Source organism: Centruroides sculpturatus, unplaced genomic scaffold, assembly GCF_000671375.1.
Source record: "Centruroides sculpturatus isolate CEXI.00-Female unplaced genomic scaffold, Cexi_2.0 scaffold598, whole genome shotgun sequence".
In the NCBI taxonomy this organism is placed as follows: domain Eukaryota; kingdom Metazoa; phylum Arthropoda; class Arachnida; order Scorpiones; family Buthidae; genus Centruroides; species Centruroides sculpturatus.
Genome location: NW_019384757.1, coordinates 175,973 through 196,194, shown reverse-complemented (window position 1 = coordinate 196,194; position 20,222 = coordinate 175,973). Strand labels below are relative to the sequence as shown.

General features: G+C 28.3%; 1 protein-coding gene across 1 annotated transcript in view; it reads right to left on the bottom strand.

Annotated features, from left to right (window-relative positions):
- Positions 1-20,222, bottom strand: part of LOC111628727 (probable U3 small nucleolar RNA-associated protein 11) — a 63,792-nt gene that overhangs the window by 966 nt on the left and 42,604 nt on the right. The window contains exons 5-6 of the mRNA XM_023372562.1: positions 20,042-20,169; positions 14,778-14,888 (exon numbers count right to left, since the gene is read on the bottom strand). Of these exons, the coding sequence (XP_023228330.1) occupies positions 14,778-14,888; positions 20,042-20,169 (239 nt within the window). The remainder of the gene's footprint in view (positions 1-14,777; positions 14,889-20,041; positions 20,170-20,222) is intronic.

The following is a 20,222-nucleotide window of genomic DNA, read 5'->3' as shown; positions in this document are numbered from 1 at the left end:
TAAGTCGAATTTACTTGTCTCCGAATCTACTTGCCACTAGGCTAAACCATAAATTACCAATTCCCGTTCTGTATTTTATTTATTAATGCATTTTTAATAATATATGGTTAATAAGGATCTATTTTAAGCTTACAAACAAATAAATTTTAGTTTTTATTATAGTACAGAAAAAAGTAATTTAAATTTACGAATGTATGTACTGAAGTAAAACTCTTATAAAATAATTTTAAATTTAAGAATGTAGCAAATATTTATGTTCTTTTCTCATTTTATGGCCATATGGTTTACAATATCTGTTTTTATAATCAAATGCAATTTGTACCTTAATTTCAATTCATGAGACACCTCTATATTCACAAGAATTCCAAACAAGCAACAATTTCAAAACTAAAAAATAACTTGGTTTATAAGTATCAAGTCTCTTCTTTTCACCTATGCATTATCTTGGATTTTAAACATTTACCTTCAAGTTCTTATTTATCTAATCATACCAAATAGCTATATGTTAACTGAGAGAATACATGAATACTAATCATTTTCCTACTGTTATGAAAGATTAAAGTTTAAATCCAAATTCTACTCTCATATTTCATGATATTTCAGATTAAGACTAATCACAATCCTATATTAATGTTGGCTGAATTCACTGCTGGTTTTTCTCCATAATGAAAAAGCTGACTCCTTAATGAGTTAAAATCCAATCCAATCCAATCTAGAACTTTTTCTATAGCAATTTAAAGTGGATAAATTTTTTCTTTTTTCTCCTTACACTTCTATTTAATTCATTATTATTGGTTCATTCAACTTCACATTTCCCTGTTTATTCTCTTTCACATCAATCATATTCAAGTCTAAACCAATGCCGAATGTCAAAACCTTCAAACTTTTTACCTTTCCATACAATTTTGAGTTTTTAGTGAATTTTTTTATGAATATCTTTTTATTTTATACCTAATAAAATATTCAATAAATTAGCTTTTTACAAATATAGTTACCATCATTATTATGTTGTCAAAAAGCATATTTTATAGAAAATCTAAATTACAAAAGTTTGAATATTATTATGCAAGAATGCTAACGATTTTCTTGCAGGTTGCACTGTGAAAATTAGTATAAAGTATTAAAATAATTTTGTCTTTAAATGTTAAATTAACAAAAATTTAACATTTTTTTGAGTTCAAGACGATATAATATTTTCTTTTAAATAAGGAACAATTTGTACTCTAATTTATAAAAATTTATTTACAAGTAGTTTTTGGAAAAGTGCTATAGTCATAAATTTAACACCCTCTAGCGGTAGCATAATACAATTAATAATTACATTTGATAAAAAATAAAAATTTGCAGATTTGTCTGCAATTTTACAACCCAAGACAAAATTAACACTGTCAGTGACATCATATGGTAATTGTGTAAAATTTGGTTTTCTAGCTTGACACTCGAAACAGAATCTATAATCTTTGGAAAACTACTAAAATTCATAACAGCAAACAAAGCATTAATGCACATTCATGCACTTTTCTCTTTTATACAAGTTGGTTAATCTGTCTATTATACCAACTTCTGCCTGTAGCAAACTGTGTTTGGCTTCTGCTTCTGTCTTTCTTTAATATTGAAGTGTGTGTATTGTGTTCTATCGTGTGAGAAAAATATTATCTGCCTTAATCTGTAATATCTTTAAAATTAAATCTGTAAATTCAGCTGATAGGTGAAAGCATATAATAATAATATTAAAAAATACTGGTGTTGAAATGACTTGAATAAACTAAATAGTCTTCTACTAATAATTTCCTTATGTTATGTAGGACAAATGCATTTTTTTTTTCATTGCATTTTTTTTCCCAGATTCATTTTAAAATGCTGAAAAGAAAGTGTTCATTTTCAGATGAGCTGCAGAAAAGTTTTCTGTTTTTTTTTTTTCAAGATTGAGAGGAATGCAAAGCAGAGTGTATAACATGTATTCCAGATAATTATGCTTCAGCAGCTTACCATGGTGCTAAAGATTTAGAGATACTGTATACATCAATTCAGAAAAACATTCCAGAAATGTAAGAGGAGCAAATTCACCTGAGAAAATAACAACATATTTTATTAAGGCTAACACAGAAATGGATGATAAAGTCCATGGAACGCAGAGGATACCCATGTGTTTCATGTTGTATCTCACAATAATAGCTACAATTCAATGAACTGTACTCCTATGTTGTTGGAAGAAATTTTTTCAGATTTGAAAATAGCTGCTAAACTGTCAACTGCAAAGACAAAAATGGAAGCCATAGTTAATTCTGTACTGGCTCCCTATTCCTTGGATACTGTAATGGAATCATTACAAAACATTCCTTTCATTGGCATTTCCACAGATGTGAGCAATCATGGAGCTACTAAATTATTTCCAATTGTTATTCATTATTTTAATCCTGAGAATGGTGCTCTGGAAATGAAAGTTCTAGATCTTCAAAGTAAGCCAAATGAAACAGGTGAAACAATTTCAAATCATGTAAGTGAGACACTATACAAGTTTGGACTTGAGGATAAGTGCTGAGATCATTCTTTTTGTCTCAGAACAAGCCTCTTGCTGTTTTGAAGCACTTCTTTGAAAATCCTTTAAGTAAAATGTATTTGCACTATGTTCAATCAGTGATCAGTGTGTTTCATTCTCACATCAGTGAAATAGAAAGAGAAAGCAATTCAATGATTGATGTAATAAAGATTCTCTCATCAGTGCAAGACACTTTAGAAGGAAGAAAAAACAAAAACTCCATTCCTTTGAATGTGAAAGACATGATCAAAAAGTTGGAAAGTGATGGCCATGAAGAAGTTAAAAATAACTTTTAATATTAATTAATTAATAGTAAATCATCTTCAAAACTGTTTAACACAATTGTGCCTGAACTATGAACTTCCAGGTCAAATCTGGCCTGTGGCACACATTAATCCAGTACACCAATATATTTGACACACAAATATAATAAACATCCCAAATGCCTGGACTAGTTCTTTTCTTCCAGACCGTTTTAAATTATTTAATAAATTATTAATTTAGATAAGAGATAGTGCCTAATGTTCTAATACCAAATTACTTATTATCTAATTATTAATAATAGCATAACAATACCCAATTAATTACAGTGACCGCTTGGTTTAGTATATTGATAGAAACAAGTATACTTTTTGTATATGTATGGAATATACAAAATACTACAAATTGCATGCAATTTGGCTCAGCAATCAAAAATTTTGGGCACCATTAGTTTAACATATCAGATTAAAAGTAATCACATATTTCTGATAAGAAAAATTTTTCAATATCAGACTGAAACACTTTAAAATTTATTATATCAATTAATTTACTTGATAATATATCTATATAAAATTTAATTATTATATTCTATAATTGTTTTTAAGAAATTTAACATACAATTTTAACTATGTTAATATTGTATAATATTTGAAGTATTTTAAAATTATTTAGAGTTCTGAAGCAAATAAAAACAGATGGTTCAGAATTTCAAAAATGTACAAAAAAAAAAAAATCAGAAAATATATAAGATATTCAATATTGCACAATTATTCTGAAGTTATACATATAACTGATATATAGAAACTTAATATTATAAACTTCAATATGACAGTTATATATATTAACTCATGTTACAAATATATATTTGCAGATATAATTATAGTACTAAAGTATAGTAGATAATCTACAAGTTTTATTTAATACAGTATCTAATGATATAAAATATTATGATAAATTAAAAATGCTAATCAACAAAAGAAAAATGAAAAAATATTGAATCTAAAACAATGATAACTACCATATTCATACAAAATCTCAAAGTAGAGTGCTTAAAAAAATTAAGAAAAAATAAAATCAATTTTATAAAATTTAAATCTATATTTTTATAATTCTTTCTAGACTGCATATTGTAATATCAAAACACTTACTAAAACACCTTTTCTTGCAGCCGACGCTTTATTATAACAACTTTCAAACGTTTTCGGTCTTGTTTAAAGACCTTTCTCAAGAAAATAAAATTACTAAGTAACAAAATAAACAACACAATCGTAAATCGAACGCTTAGTATGAATAACTGTTTTTTCAAATCTTGAAAGATTTGAATTTTAGTAATTTTATTTTCTTGAGAAAGGTCTTTAAACAAGACCGAAAACGTTTGAAAGTTGTTATAATAAAGCGTCGGCTGCAAGAAAAGGTGTTTTAGTAAGTGTTTTGATATTTTTATAATCATTTAAAATAGAAAAACATAATAGAATGTAGATATATAATTACTTATTCAAGAAAAAATGTCAAAACTTTGTATATTATAATATGATTAAAATAATACTAATTTCTTATTACATTTATTATATATGTAAATTACTCTATTTAACATTCTTAATTTAAGCAAAAAATAGAAAAACCAGTTAAATCACTATTCAATTTAAACCACTTTTTAGAGATTTATTTAAAAAACTTTTTCAATTGCCTTAATCAGTTGTTGAGAATTTAGGTAATAAATTCTAACATATAAATGTCACATTCTAGAATGCATAATATTTAAAAAAAAAAACACATGTAATGTAATTTTTAAAACTAAAAATGACAAATAAATATGTTTATTTTTCCAAATGTTATAAATCCCAATTATATTTGTATAAAGTTGTTTATTTCAATTACAGGCATACCTCGACTTACGTCGTTTCGANTAATTAAAAATATAAAAAGTTTTTTTTTTATAACAAAATCTCTTAACAGATGATACCACATACAATTTTATTAAGTTATATTGTAATTAAAATTATAAAGTCATTTTCTAAATAAGATCTCATAATAGCTGCAAAACTTATGCAACTCATTGCTGCAATTTTTTTTATAAAGTAACAAAATTTTAATCTGTATTGAGATTTTTCTCTATAAAACTGATGTTCATAAGATTTATACAACATAGTTACTGACTTGTAGTGGCATATTCAAACTAATCAAAACTCCAAAAATATATTGTAAATAAATTTATATGAAATTCAAATTCATTCACATTCAAAAATTGAAATTACATAAGAAATTTACATGTTCAATAAGAAAAACTTATTCCAAGAAAACATCAGCATTTCTCTAAAACATTACAAACATCTTTTAAATTTCCAAATTTATTTTCTGCATATATACTATATATTGTGTATATGATATGATTATTATTTATACTTTAGAACCACTGATGATACATTTGTCATGTTTTTCTTCATTACTAAAAATTAAAATCATTCTTTTTATACTATTTCAATTTTTTATAGTAGTTGTACAATAAAATCAGATAAAATAGTTTAAAAAAGTCTTAGATAAAAAAAATTTTAAGTTTTCCTGATTGGTAGAAAACGCATTTTGAAATTTTCTTTTTCTATGAACNTGTACTATATTAAAAACTAAAATTTATTTGTTTGTAAGCTTAAAATAGATTTTTATTAACCATATATTATTAAAAATGCATTAATAAATAAAATACAGAACCGGGAATGGTAATTTACGTTTAGCCTAGTGATAAGTAGATTCGGAGACAAGTAAATTCGACTTACGTCGTTTTCCTGGAACCAATTACCGACGTAAGGCGAGGTATACCTGTATTATTTTTTAGCACAGCTAGATGGTATTTCAATAGAAGTATTTCAATTTTTATTTCAAATATGTTGGGAGTATTTGATGTTTTATTTGAAATATTTTTGCTAAGAAACTCAAACTTCAAAGTATTTTAAATGTTACAATGTTTTTGAAATACTGGTATTTATGTGCATGTAAACATATGTTTGGTACCTTGCAATCCTATCAATTCATATAAATTATTGATATTTACATAAAGTTATATTCTTCCTCATTTGTTTCTATTTTAATCTTAATATTACTTTCCCAGCTATTATGTATACATAACAAGGGAAAGTATTGGAATCATGTCAAATTTGACCCTCCAAGTTTTTCACAAATTTCCATGTTTTGAGACCACCTGAATCCAAAAAGGTAAAAAAAAAAATTCTGTGGATGTGTGTATGTGTTGGCATCTATTTCACTTAATATCTCAGGATGAGATAAAGATAAAGTAACAAAATTTGGCTTGGTGGCTTGTATATGAGGGGCATTGATGCTATTAAATTTTCGTGGTTAAAGGTCAAGAGTGTGTGTGGGTAGATAAACGGGATTATGTGTATCTCCAGTAGGGTCAAACTTAATGATGATTTTACTCATTAACATTTATACATTTTTATAAAATCCTTACCCTCAAAACTAAGCTTTTTGCCATTTTATAGTAATTAAAAATATGCAGCTGTATTTATTAAATTCTAACGTTTTCGGTCATATTCAATGACCTTTATCAAGAATAAACGGAAAAAACAGAAAAAAACAAACTCCGAACTTTAAACTTGAATTAACAATACAAGCGTTTTGGAACGTTTTTTAAAAAGGATATTCTACTGGAATAATCTTTATCAAGAATAAACTGGACGTTTATTCTTGATAAAGGTCATTGAATATGACCGAAAACGTTAGAATTTAATAAATACAGCTGCATATTTAAAGGTTTTCTTGAGTGTGTTTAGTTAGTAAGAAATTGCAGTCTACGACGAGTTTTAATTAAAAATATAAAAAGTTTTTTTTTTATAACAAAATCTCTTAACAGATGATACCACATACAATTTTATTAAGTTATATTGTAATTAAAATTATAAAGTCATTTTCTAAATAAGATCTCATAATAGCTGCAAAACTTATGCAACTCATTGCTGCAATTTTTTTTATAAAGTAACAAAATTTTAATCTGTATTGAGATTTTTCTCTATAAAACTGATGTTCATAAGATTTATACAACATAGTTACTGACTTGTAGTGGCATATTCAAACTAATCAAAACTCCAAAAATATATTGTAAATAAATTTATATGAAATTCAAATTCATTCACATTCAAAAATTGAAATTACATAAGAAATTTACATGTTCAATAAGAAAAACTTATTCCAAGAAAACATCAGCATTTCTCTAAAACATTACAAACATCTTTTAAATTTCCAAATTTATTTTCTGCATATATACTATATATTGTGTATATGATATGATTATTATTTATACTTTAGAACCACTGATGATACATTTGTCATGTTTTTCTTCATTACTAAAAATTAAAATCATTCTTTTTATACTATTTCAATTTTTTATAGTAGTTGTACAATAAAATCAGATAAAATAGTTTAAAAAAGTCTTAGATAAAAAAAATTTTAAGTTTTCCTGATTGGTAGAAAACGCATTTTGAAATTTTCTTTTTCTATGGACTTAAATATTTTAAATCCATAGAAAAAATACTTTTTTTTTATTTAGCTTTGTTTTTTATTCTCTATATATACTTTAAAAATTAAAAATGAGCAAACAAGAAAGTTGCACATGCTTGTTTTAAAATGCTATATATTCTAAAAATTAGCATTTATATTTCAGAACTTTGTTTCTAAATCTGAAGATGACTGATTAAAATTGTCAAAAACAATCTTTGAAATAATTTTTAATTTGAAAGTTTATTTTGAATAATTCTTAATTTAGGGGAAAACAGATTTTTTTAAAATCATAACTCCTTTAATTAGTGTTGGAAATAATATGTGGAAAGCTTTTTAAACTTTTATTTTAAAAATTCAAAATTTAGCAAAAGAATACATGTATATGTTACCGGCAAAGTTTGAAATCTGGCATTCTATAGAATGCCTAGGCATTGTATATAATGCCTAAAACTAGCTGGCAATCTATGAAACGATTTATATTTTACAGATTTCCTAGGCATTCTATAGAATGCCAAATGAGAAACCGGCAAAGTATGAAATACATCTCCGTTTCGTTTCAAATATCACGTGGCAAGGCACGTGACTTTTAACGAGCGGCTCAGGCTTAGAATTTGTCAGTTGCACTTTGCGGTTTGTTCGGGAGTGTCAAAATACGCAATTTTACTTAAATTTGTTCAACAAAAAATTAGTTTTTTACTGTGGTCCATGAAAATGGAGGAGCAAGCTGTAGTGTTGGAGAAGGTGTCATGGTCTATAGACATGAAACAACGATTCGACGATGAACTGTGCAAAATTCGAGTTAATGCTGCAAAAAACAGTATTTTCTTAACCGAAACTACTTACCAGAAGTTAATAAATGATGTACAAAAAGCCAAAATGACTACTAAGAAGGAACCCAGGGACTATTGGTTGCTGAATCGCTATGATGTGATGATTGTAGAAAACAAAAGTAAACTCATTTATCCTGTTAAAGAAGGCGTCAGTACTATACAGTATTACGTCACGGACTCAGAGTTATTTCACGTACTTCATGAAGCTCATTTGGCTATTGGACACGGAGGACGTGATAGAATGTTGAAAGAACTTTCAATCAAATACAAAAATGTTACACGTCATGATATTGAACTGTACATCCACCTTTGTGAACCTTGCCAGAAAAAACAGAAAGGTATTAAAAAGGGCATTGTTGTGAAACCTATGATTTTTTCCGAATTTAATTCCCGTTGTCAAGTAGATCTTATTGACTTTCAGTCTCAGCCAGATAGAGAATACAAATTTATTATGGTGTACCAAGATCATCTCACAAAATTTGTGATTCTTAAGTCTCTAACGTCGAAAAGAGCTGAAGAAGTAGCCTACAACCTAGTGGACATATTCTCGTTGCTTGGAGCGCCGTCTATATTACAGTCTGACAATGGTAGGGAATTTGCGAATAATGTGGTGACCAGCTTGAAGGAGTTTTGGCCAGCACTGAAGATCGTCCATGGGAAGCCTCGCCATTCACAAAGCCAGGGTAGTGTCGAAAGAGCTAATCAAGATATCGAAAATATGCTCTGTACTTGGATGCAGGACAACAAATCTGACCGCTGGAGTGAAGGACTACGTTTCGTTCAATTTATGAAAAATAGAGCTTATCATTCTGGGATCAAAAGAACACCATACGAAGCTCTTTTTGGCTGCAAACCTAAAGTAGGGCTTTCTTTTCTACCAGAATTAAAAGACATAAATACAGAGGAGCAGCTAGAAAAAGTAATAGAAAGCGTCAAAACAATGGAAAAAGGTGAAACTAATCAGATTACGCAAGATGAGATTATAGTCGTTAGTGGAGTAAACCAACACGATGAAGACATGCTTACTGAAGAGATTTCCGTTTCTGATACCTGTTGTGTGTGTTTAAAGGAAACAAGTGATGCACTTGCATGCAAAAAATGTCGTCAAAAAATTCATACCTTCTGTGGCCATGCTAGTAAAGATGATGAAATGGATATTTTGTGCACCCTTTGTTTCAAAACTGAAAATGCTATTGAAGGTAAAATAAATTCTAAAATCAATCTGGAAATACAAGCCAAAAAATGAAAATAAATTCGGAAAAAAAATTTCCCACTGCTTCTTTGGGAACTACTGTGCGAGTTCCTATTCCTGACGTCGACAAGGGGCGAGGTGATTCGCGCAATATATTGGCAATTGTAATGAGTGTGACAGAGGATGGTTTCTACCGACTTGGAACTTCTGAAGGAATTTTAAAACAAGTATATGCGAGATCACAATTCACTCCATGCCCCAAGAACTTGCTTAGAATTGAAGATATTCCTGACCATGAAATTCCTCTCCGGTCAGTTGCAATTGCTCAGTCCAGTGGAAGCGGCCAAGGATTCGTCAAATGTATGTGTAAAACAAAGTGCCAAAATATGAAATGTCTTTGCGTGAAAAATGTAATGAAATGTAATTCAAAATGTCATTCAAGCCTACCATGTTGCAACAAGTAGGTTAATTGTAATTTTTTATATGAAAATTTTGTTTCCCTTAATAAGAAAGGCATAAATTTTGTTTTGTACAACTTTCATTTTTCTTTACGTATTTTGAATAAATTTTTTTAATGGCACTCTCATTATTTTTTCAGAATAACATTTGTATTTTTGAGGAATGCACGTCATTTATATAATAGCCTTATCAGAACCTTTTTTCATACTTTGCCTAAATAGCATTGTCATTCTATAGAATGCCTAGGTATTATATACAATGCCTAGGGAAAGTATGTAATAATTCTCATATTTCATATAGATTGCCTAAAAACGCCAGGCATTATATACAATGCCTAGGTATTCTATAGAATGCCGGCTTTTCATACTTTGCCGGTAACATATAAATTAAATTCAATTCATTAAAAGAAAATTTTTATTCCACAAAAAAAATTAATAAATATTTTTGTAAAAAATTGCTTTATAAACAAAAATTAATTGAAGTAATAAATTGAATATTTTTATTTTGTAAAACTATTGATAAATTTTATTTTTTTAAATATAAATTGACTACAGAGAACCGAGTTAATTGTATTCTTTGACACAAAAATCTCTTGAGTCAAATCACATTATCCGCACGTTTCTATATTCAACAGTTGACTCAACGGTGAGAGAACAACGTTTCTAAATGGACCGTTGAGTTCTCCGTTGAGACTAGTGACGTCAGCGCTGTTTTACCGTTGAGCTCAACGGTCTCAATGACCTAAAGACCATTGAGCATTCAACAAACTAGCATAGCGGCTTCCATAAAAAAGTAAATCTCGCTTATAGAAACTATCCATTTGCTTCTGTGGATGCTGTAATAGCAGACAGATAAATGAACGATCTGTATATGATAAAACATGTGATTGCACAATTATGTTGGAAAATTTGGTCAATATTGATATATTAAGATTTTTTCATTTGTCCAAAATTGATTACGACCAATATTTGGCCCTCTAAGTCGTCCTAATGATATAAATATTCGAGAAATGAATTTAAATTATTAAAGAAAGACTCAGTATACTGTATACAAGAAAATGATACAGATATGGATTCATTTGAATAAAAGGATTTATTCGAATAATGGTTAAGCAAGTTACTTTAATTATTTAGCAAAACAGTCACAATCACCACCTTCTCGTTACTTAAGTCAGCCATCTTGAAAAGCAACCTCTCAACAAAAGCATTTCTTTTTTCTGCAAAACGTGATGTCAAATTGTTCAATGGAGGAACTCAACGGAAAATTGACTATTGAGTCAACCATTGAATATAGAAACTATGGTATGAAACTTTGTAAATTAAGAACAGGTATATTTGTTTCTTAGACTTTACAAGTAAGATCAATCATATATACAAATGGCTAAAACAATAATTAAAACCATAAAATAGCTTTCACACTGGTAAAAATTGACTATGGAGAAATACTTATAAAAACTATTTTATAGTATATCTGAAATTAATTCTAAGTTAAACAGTTTTTAAAAAAATTTGTGTATTCTTTACTTTTTCTTTAATTTTAAAATTCCTTGTATTTTAATAAAAACAGTATAAAATTTAGTTTTAGCCATTTAAAATAATTGTTTTATGACCTAAAACTCTTAGTCTCTACATTATTTAATATAAATAATTTTTTCCTTTTAAGTAACTAGATCATTTCTGTATTTATTTTATGATGATAATGGACTGAAGTTTTATACTTAAATGAAAGAAATTATAAAATAATATAATGTTAAATATTTAGTTACTTATAGTGATGATAAAAAATGATACTCAATAATATACTATGCAATGTCTATTTGGGGTTTAAACCCACCATGTCCAACCTGCAGCCCACTCAATGTTTTTGTGTGACCCTTTTAAAACCATAATTAGCTTGCACAAATTTTTATTACAATGAAATATCACATGTATAGTTAAATACATTAATATGATGTATAACACCCTATCACCTAACTCAGAAATTAAAACAGTTATTAAATATTTTTTAACGAAGCTTTAAAGTATTACATATACTATATATATATGTACTGTATCATACATACTGTATGCATATGTATTTATTCAGTATGTTTACGACAACAAAAGTTTTTAAATTTGTATTTTGGTATAACAAAATCATATTTCCTTAAATTTGCCAATATGTGTAATAAATGTCAAGCAATAGACACATTCTTAAGTTACAACAGTCTTCTGTGTTTCCAATAAATGATAAGAGGTTTTATTGTTTTCTTTAAATTCTTTAAAAGTAAGCCTAAGAAAATTTAAATTAAAATTACACAATTACACATGCATATAGATTTAAAATTTTAAATCATTCTGTATTTGGATTGTTATTGGGTTTAATAATGTTTTACTGTGTAAGTTATTTGATTATAGTTAGCCACCAAGAACCATTTCATGTAACGGTTATGTACCATAGGTTATTTCAAAATTGGATGACCATTAGTTACTGGTTTTCTGTCTTTCGGACTGGCAGCCATCTTTAATAAATTTATTCTGTTTAGCTATCTCTGCTAATTAATGCAGATTTTACAGAGTAAGTAAAAAGTAATGAATTCATCATTGCCCCATTTATAATTATCAAGCACTTGTTTTATTAGTAGCTTAAACATATTGTGTATGTGAAATGTTAACAAGTAACACAATACAAACTGAACCACATAAACAGTGAGTAATTTTATTTTATGTGATTGAGTAAAATTTTATTTTTAATTAACTTTGTTTCTAATTGATCCTTTATTTCCATTTTGTCTGAAAAAAAAAAATTGAGGATGAAAACAGACATTACAGTTTTGAAATGAATGGGAAAATTTGTATTTTTTCATTCAGATAAAAGACAAAGCTATATATTTAATTTGTTGTGATTCTACTTCAATATTAAAATCATACAATTTGAAAAGACATTATGAACAAAAACATGATAATTTTAAAAATATACTAGCTACAAATGAAAAGTGAAATTACAAATACTTAAGCAAGTCTGACTGCAGAACAAAATGTATTTCATAAACAAACAGTTCAATCAGACACCATCATTAATGCCAGCATGAGAATATCATATATTATTGGGGAAAAAATGAAATTGTTTTCAGGTGGTGAATACATCAAAGAATGCACTGTCACTGCAGCTGAAGAAATTGTTCCAGAAAAAGTCAAGATTTTCAGTCAAATCAACCTGTCATATCAAACTGTAGTGCAAAGAATTGATAACATTTCAAATGAAATTTGTTAAATGCTGAACATGGTTTCTAATAAGTTTGTGTATTTCTCACTGGCTTTGGATGAAACAACAAATATGAAGGATATGGCTCAACTGTATCAACTTGTCATTTTTATTTGAGATGTGTATATTGAATGAATGCAACCAAAGAATTTCTTGATGTTATGAGTTTGAAAGACACAATTAACTCCATCTGCAAATTTGTTGGAGCTGATTCCAAGAATCAGCTCCAACAAATTTGCAGATAGAGTTAATAGATCTCCAGTCATCTTTTGAATTAAAATATATGTTTGAGGTTAATGACAAAGTTCAATTTTATAAAAAATTTGTCTTTAATAATAAATTCCCTAACCTAAAAAAATCTGGTGATGAGAATTACAGCTGCAACAGGAACCACCTATCTTTGTGAATTTTTTTCTCAAAATTGAAGATTGTTAAATGTGAAAGTTGTAGTAGATTGACCGATAAAAATTTTTAAAAATTTTTTGGCATAAACTGACAAAAAATTAACAACAAATAAGGATCAATCTATATTCATTCTATGAATCCAAATGAAATCATTCACTGTAAATACCTGAATTTGTAATTAGCAAAAAATTGTATGTTCCCATACAAAAAATTCTCATAAACCACTTCATTTTGTTCCCTAAAAGTTACTAGATAAAAACTAGCTCTTCCTCATGCTACATATTCTCAAGATCTTTTTTTCTGAGATTTTTTCTCCATGTATCAAGGATATATACTTTGTGTTACTTGTTGTACTATAGAGATGATTGCAGTTTTAATAAGTTTCAAAAATGCCTTACACTCATAAGAATTACAGTTTTGATAAATTTCTATCATAACATAAACTCCATCATGGAATCAAAATTTGTCAGAGGAACCTTAATACAAATGATGAAACATTCTCCCATCTTCTTCTGCACTTATTGTAAGGAAAATTATATAACATTAGATTATTTAATACCTCTGCTGTCAGTAATCTTAAATTAAGGAGATATATTATAGTTTATTATTTCTCTTATAACATTAAGAATATTTTTCCTCTTCACAATTTTGAGTAATTCAATATTTCCAGTACACTTATAAAAAGTCACTTAATAAATATTTTGTTGCTATATAAATATATTATTTTATCTTTATAGACTCATTTTGTTGTTGTAGTAGTATATAATAAGTTCTCTTCATATTAGTTGCAATTTTATTATAATTAATATGCAAACAATTTTTAATGCAATGAAATGATGCAAATAAAGTTTGGAACATATTATATCACTAAAACATTAACCTTTCAACAGTGGACTAGTCAGGTATGGTTCTACCCCCAGTAGTGGAGAATAAATGTGGGAAATTTTTAAAGTATTTTTTCACACGTATTTTTCTCATTACTGTTTCGAAAAAAGATTTTGTAAACAGTTATGTCTAGTAAAGAAAAGTCTTTTTTTATTGTCACATAATTCATTTTTTATGTAAATTTTTTTTCGCAAAAGTTTTAGGTTAGTTTTTGGCAATACCCCCAAAAGAATTTGACGACTATAGTCGTACCCTCACCACTGCCACATGATCGCCCTTGATGACTATAGTCATCACTCACTGCTTAGTGGTTAATGTAAGCAGAAAATTCAATCATCAAAATCAATCTAACTAATTTATTACAAAAAATTTTAAAATTGTTTGTCTCAAAAATATATTTAATAATTTGGATGATACACTAATTCATATATTACTAAAATTAGAAGATAATTACCAATAATAATTTCTTCATTGCCATTTTTTGACTTAGAATTGAAAGTTCATTCTCTCGATGAATTCTCTTTTCTAATTCATCATATTGCTTTCTTCTTTGCTTCAATATAGTCTAAAAATAATAATAGTATTTTCAATATTAATATAAAAATATAAAAATAAAATATCAGAATATTTATAAAATATAAACAATGTGAATAAGTTTAATATTATTTTTTTAGCAGTGTATCTGAATTTCATTTTACAAAATATTTGAAAAATCTTTGATGTGAAACATTTCTTAACTTAAAGTACTGATTATTTTCTTTTTCATATACAGTAATTACAATATGGAAATTAGGTAACAATGAATTGAAAAACCAAAATCACTAATTGTGTAATATATTTAACATTAAATATATGTATAGAAAGACAATTTGTAAATTTATCTCTGTTAAAAAGTTAATCATAACATCATTCTAAATCATCAATTATGCTACTTGAAATGACATTATAGACAAAATAATGTTCAAGCTATTAGAATTCAATTAAAATTTCATTTAGTTGTATAATCTTTATTTTTCTATAATTTCATATTTTCCTATTTTTTTATTTTATTTTTTGAACAGTCATTATTGCTGATATATAATATAATACAATGTTGATATATTGCCTGTTCTATATTTCTTTTAGTATTTGCCATTTGGCACTTCCTGGCGATCTTAGCATATATAGATCTTAGGTATGGGTTATAGGTTCACCTATAACCCATACCTAAGATCTATATATGCTAAGATTGCCAGGAAGCACCAAATAATTATTGTGTACAGGAGGTGTCCCACCATTTTTAACATCTTAAATAATGGGAAGGACCCTCCTAACCCCAGCAGAAGACCCGGAGTCTATAGTGTCCCTTTGAGAGATAACAGATTCAGTAGGGATTTAGTATATATAGGCTCTACTAAAAGGTCCGTAGGCATCAGAATGCAAGAACATCAGGCAGATATTTGTCACGGGAGAACCAACACGGTCCTTGCATCATATGTAACGGACCCGGAAATAGTTGCTGACTTTACTCGGGCCAATCTCCTCCTAGGTGCGCCTCCCAATGATCATCTCAAATGGTTAGTGGCGATGCACATCTTTAAAGCCTCTATCAAAACTACGTGCATAAATTTTAAAGAGGAGATGCTTTTGTCAATGGACTGGCAAGAGTTGATTCACGACACGATTTAGCCGCCCGTTATATCTGAGTAGGCAGATTCGGCACACATGCGCGTCGTATAATTTTAAAAGAATGATTCGAACTCAAGAATGAACTTATTTGAACGACATTCGTTATTCGAATTTACGAGCTAAAACTGTAGGAACCTGATGAAGAGCCCAGAAGAGTTTTTTTTGTTATTTATCGTACCACACTGTAAATTGGTTCAGTGTATGTGATTATTATGGAGGTGTGGTGAGTAGTTTGTTTTAACACACCCTTTATTACATTTTATGTTGTACGAGGGTTTTACCCAATTCCCAAACCCATTAGAGTGAACCCGTGCTATAAAAGCACCGTGTTATACGGGGGATGTTCCCAATTCTCGAACTGTGTTAGAGTGAATCTGTGCTATAGAAGTGCCATATTATACGTGGGTTACCTGTACTGTAAAAAATTTATTATTATACTAGCTGTACCTGGCCACACGTTGCTGTGGCTCAAAATGTATCTATTATAAATGTATAATGCTCCCCACGGGGGGATTTAGAAAGATTCCTTCTTAGCGTACATTCTCTTGACGTACCCTATTAAAATGCAATCAAAAACGCAAAAAACCGCATCTACAATAGAATAATAGAAGACCAGTTCTTCACAGTAAGCCTTAATTTTGTCCCTCTCCCCCACAGGGGGAATTTCGACATCTATATAATATAAAAATATGCGTGTATTCAAATGTAACATTGTGTCAAAATTTCAAAGCAATCGGTTAAGAACATTCGGCGATTTAAGATTTTGAACAAACAAACATTTACATTTTTATTTATATAGATTATATGTATGTATTAGAAACTCTCTAACCTATGCTTGGATCACCATTCATTATGTTATTAATCAACATTTTATACAATAAAAAATAAATTCAAGTTTAAAAAGATTGGTTTTTTTTTTCGTTCTTAAACAGTATAAACATCAAACAATAAAAACAACAATCATTATAAATTACAAATTTAAACAATCATTCATCATACTGGTGTGAGAATTAAGAACCTAACCACAAAATTACCAATATACCAGCAAAATTCAATTTAAAAACAAACGTTTTCTACCGTCTTCACCTGAGGATGACCGGTGAAGACAGTAGAAAACGTTCGTTTTTAAATTGAATTTTGCTGGTATATTGGTAATTTTGTGGTTAGGTTCTTAATTACAAATTTATTTGTAATTTATAATTATTATTGCTAAATTATAGCCTAATGGTTTATGGCAGTTGAAAGTGGGTTATTATTAGGGACAGTCAAATGAAAACGAGACAGATGGGGAAAAAGTAAGTAAACTGTTTATTATTTCAAAATTAATTGCCATAACTGTTAATACATTTATCCCACTGTAAGACATGACAGTCAATGCCTTCTTAGAAAAATGTTTGCAGTTGCTACGGAACCATGATTGTACTGAGGCGTGCACCTTTTCGTTTGAAGCAAATTGACAGCCACGAATGTCTTTCTTCAGGGCTCCAAAAATATGGAAATCGCATGGGGAGAAATTGGGACTGTATGGAGGATGTGTATGCACTACACTGCAGAAGTTCCCAGCAAAACTTCTGCAGCATAGCCAAAACAACCTTGGTAACATGTGGGTGGGCATTATCCTGCAACAGAATGATGCTGTCTGTCAACATTCCTGGGTGTTTGGATTTGATGGCACGCTTCAATTTTTGCAAAGTTTCTATGTACTGTTGTGCGTTAATTGTGGCGCCATGTTCCAGAAAGTCAACAAGAAATTGGACCTCCATAGTGATATTGGATGCACACACGACTTGCTGACCTCACTTCGAGCATGTCTAACAGACAAATGACACAGCAGTGAATGTTCGTGCTGTTTCTTCCTGATTACCAATAGAGAGCACTTCTATATACACATGTACCTGCATTACCAACTTCCATGCCACACTTGTTACATAGTCTGTCTCATTTTCATTTGACTGCCCCTAATAGTATAAGCATCAATCAGACCCAAACTTTGTGATGTATTATAACCCTTATATGGCAAAAATAGGGGATCTGCAAACACATTAGACCCCCTGACAATGAACATGTCTTGGCTCCTAATTCTTTTAATTTCTTTCTTAATTCAGCAACTGTTACATTCTTTATAAGCAGTTCAAAACTTCTGCTTAGTTTCCACTATTTTGTGCACTACTGAAAGTTAAGTATACATCAAGCTGACACTAGTGCCACCAGTGATGAGATGTAAACCATGCACGTCCCATTGCGGCACACACTGAAAAATGGTACTAGTATCTTTTTCATATTGCATTGAAATCTAATTTAAATAGCAATATCATAGATGATTCATGTCATGATGTCTAATGATGTGAGGCAATCTCAGCACCACTAACTTCTGAATTAGTAGGTTTGTTATTGATTGAGCCATTCACTTTCTTTAACATAGAAAACATCTGGAGTTGACAATCTATGTCTCTCTAATTTGTGGCCAACTCTTGCCAATTATCTCATTTGGCAACCAAATTATCATACGGCAACTGGTGCAATTACAAATTTGAAATTCTGTTCTTGAACCAATTTGTTGAAAAAGTGAGCACTTCAAAACCTAGAGTTTGACTGTTTAGAGGTTTTAAGTTAAAATTTTCGAGATAAGCATGTAAATATATTGAATTTATGCTGAAAATACATGAAAAAATAAATAAATTTCAAGATAAACATGTTTGAGATAGACAGGTTCAACTGTATCTCACTTTTTATTGAATATTTGAGTAAAACTGAATATTTAAGTAATTATAACAATCCTTGTTATTCAAGAATTCCTTAAAATATTTATACTTTAGCAATTATATACATTTCTAACATAGATAAAAACCATAAACTTTCATTAATCATATTATCACTTATTTATCGTTAGGAAATTAAATAAATTCAAGTAAATTACAAATATTGTATAGCTTTAAATATAACAACAAATTTGTTTTACGAGAAAATGCTAGAATGCTTTGATAAAAAAGAATTATCTTGAAATAGTTTCTGTATAATAAGACTGTCAATTATATTTAGAAATTAAAAGCATTAACTTAGAGTATAATAATAATTTTTTAATTGTTAAAAATTTAGTTAATTACTCGCATTTTGTCAGAAAAAATAAGTACTTCAAAATTTTATATTTTCTTATTTTTCCAAAAATGTTTACAAACTTTTGTAATATATTAATAAATTATATTTTCTGTAAACTGAATAAATATATGTTGAAAGGTAAGTCAGTAATAACGTGTATCTACAAAGAATATAATTATATAATTTTAACAATTATATTTAATAAATGATTGTAAAAATTCATCAATATGTAAAACACACTAAGTTAAATTTACAATAATCAATTTCACACCTTCCTTACATCATCCAGTAATGTATTATTAAAAACAAACATTTTTGGCCTAGTTTCTGGGCTGCTTCAGGTTCTAACATTTATATCAAACAGTAAACTGTTTGATATAAATGTGTACTGTTAAATTTGAATGTGTAGAACCTGAAGCAGCCTGTAAACTATACCAAAAACATTTGTTTTTAATAAAATATTGCTGAAAGATGTGAAGACAATGTGAGACTGATTATCATGTAGGATAAGTTATAGTTTTGAATGACATATTGCTTATGTTAAATTAAAAATTGACTTACTTTGTTTTATTAATTTAACGATTAGTATATATAATGATAGTAAATTAAAGCTAAATTGCATCTAGCCTTTTTAAATCATAAAAGTTACAATTTTTATAACTATTTATATGATTTTTACTGCCTAAATGTCCTAGCTCTAATTGTAAATTATGACTGATAGTTAATTAATTAATGAAAAGAATTAACAAGTACTTTTTTTACAAATACTCAAAAATTGATAAAAAGATTCATAACTGACAGTCCTTTTTCAAGTACATTTATTATGTAATGAATACTGATGAGAAAACTAGTAATCCACATACAAACACCAATACATAGAACAAGTAAAAGTGCAGATTATTTTTAAGAAAATAATATGTTTTCAAATGTTTACTAATTTTCAATAATTTTTACCTCTAAACTTTCATCATCAACATCAGATAATTTCATTTCTTGTAGAGTTTTTAATCTTGGACGATTATAGGTCCTATTTAAAAGACTTGGATGAGTGTCCAATCTATTTGCTATGTCAAAGTTTTTCACTAAAATAATTAAATAAAATAGAAAAAAATAAGAAAATTTAAATTAAAAACAA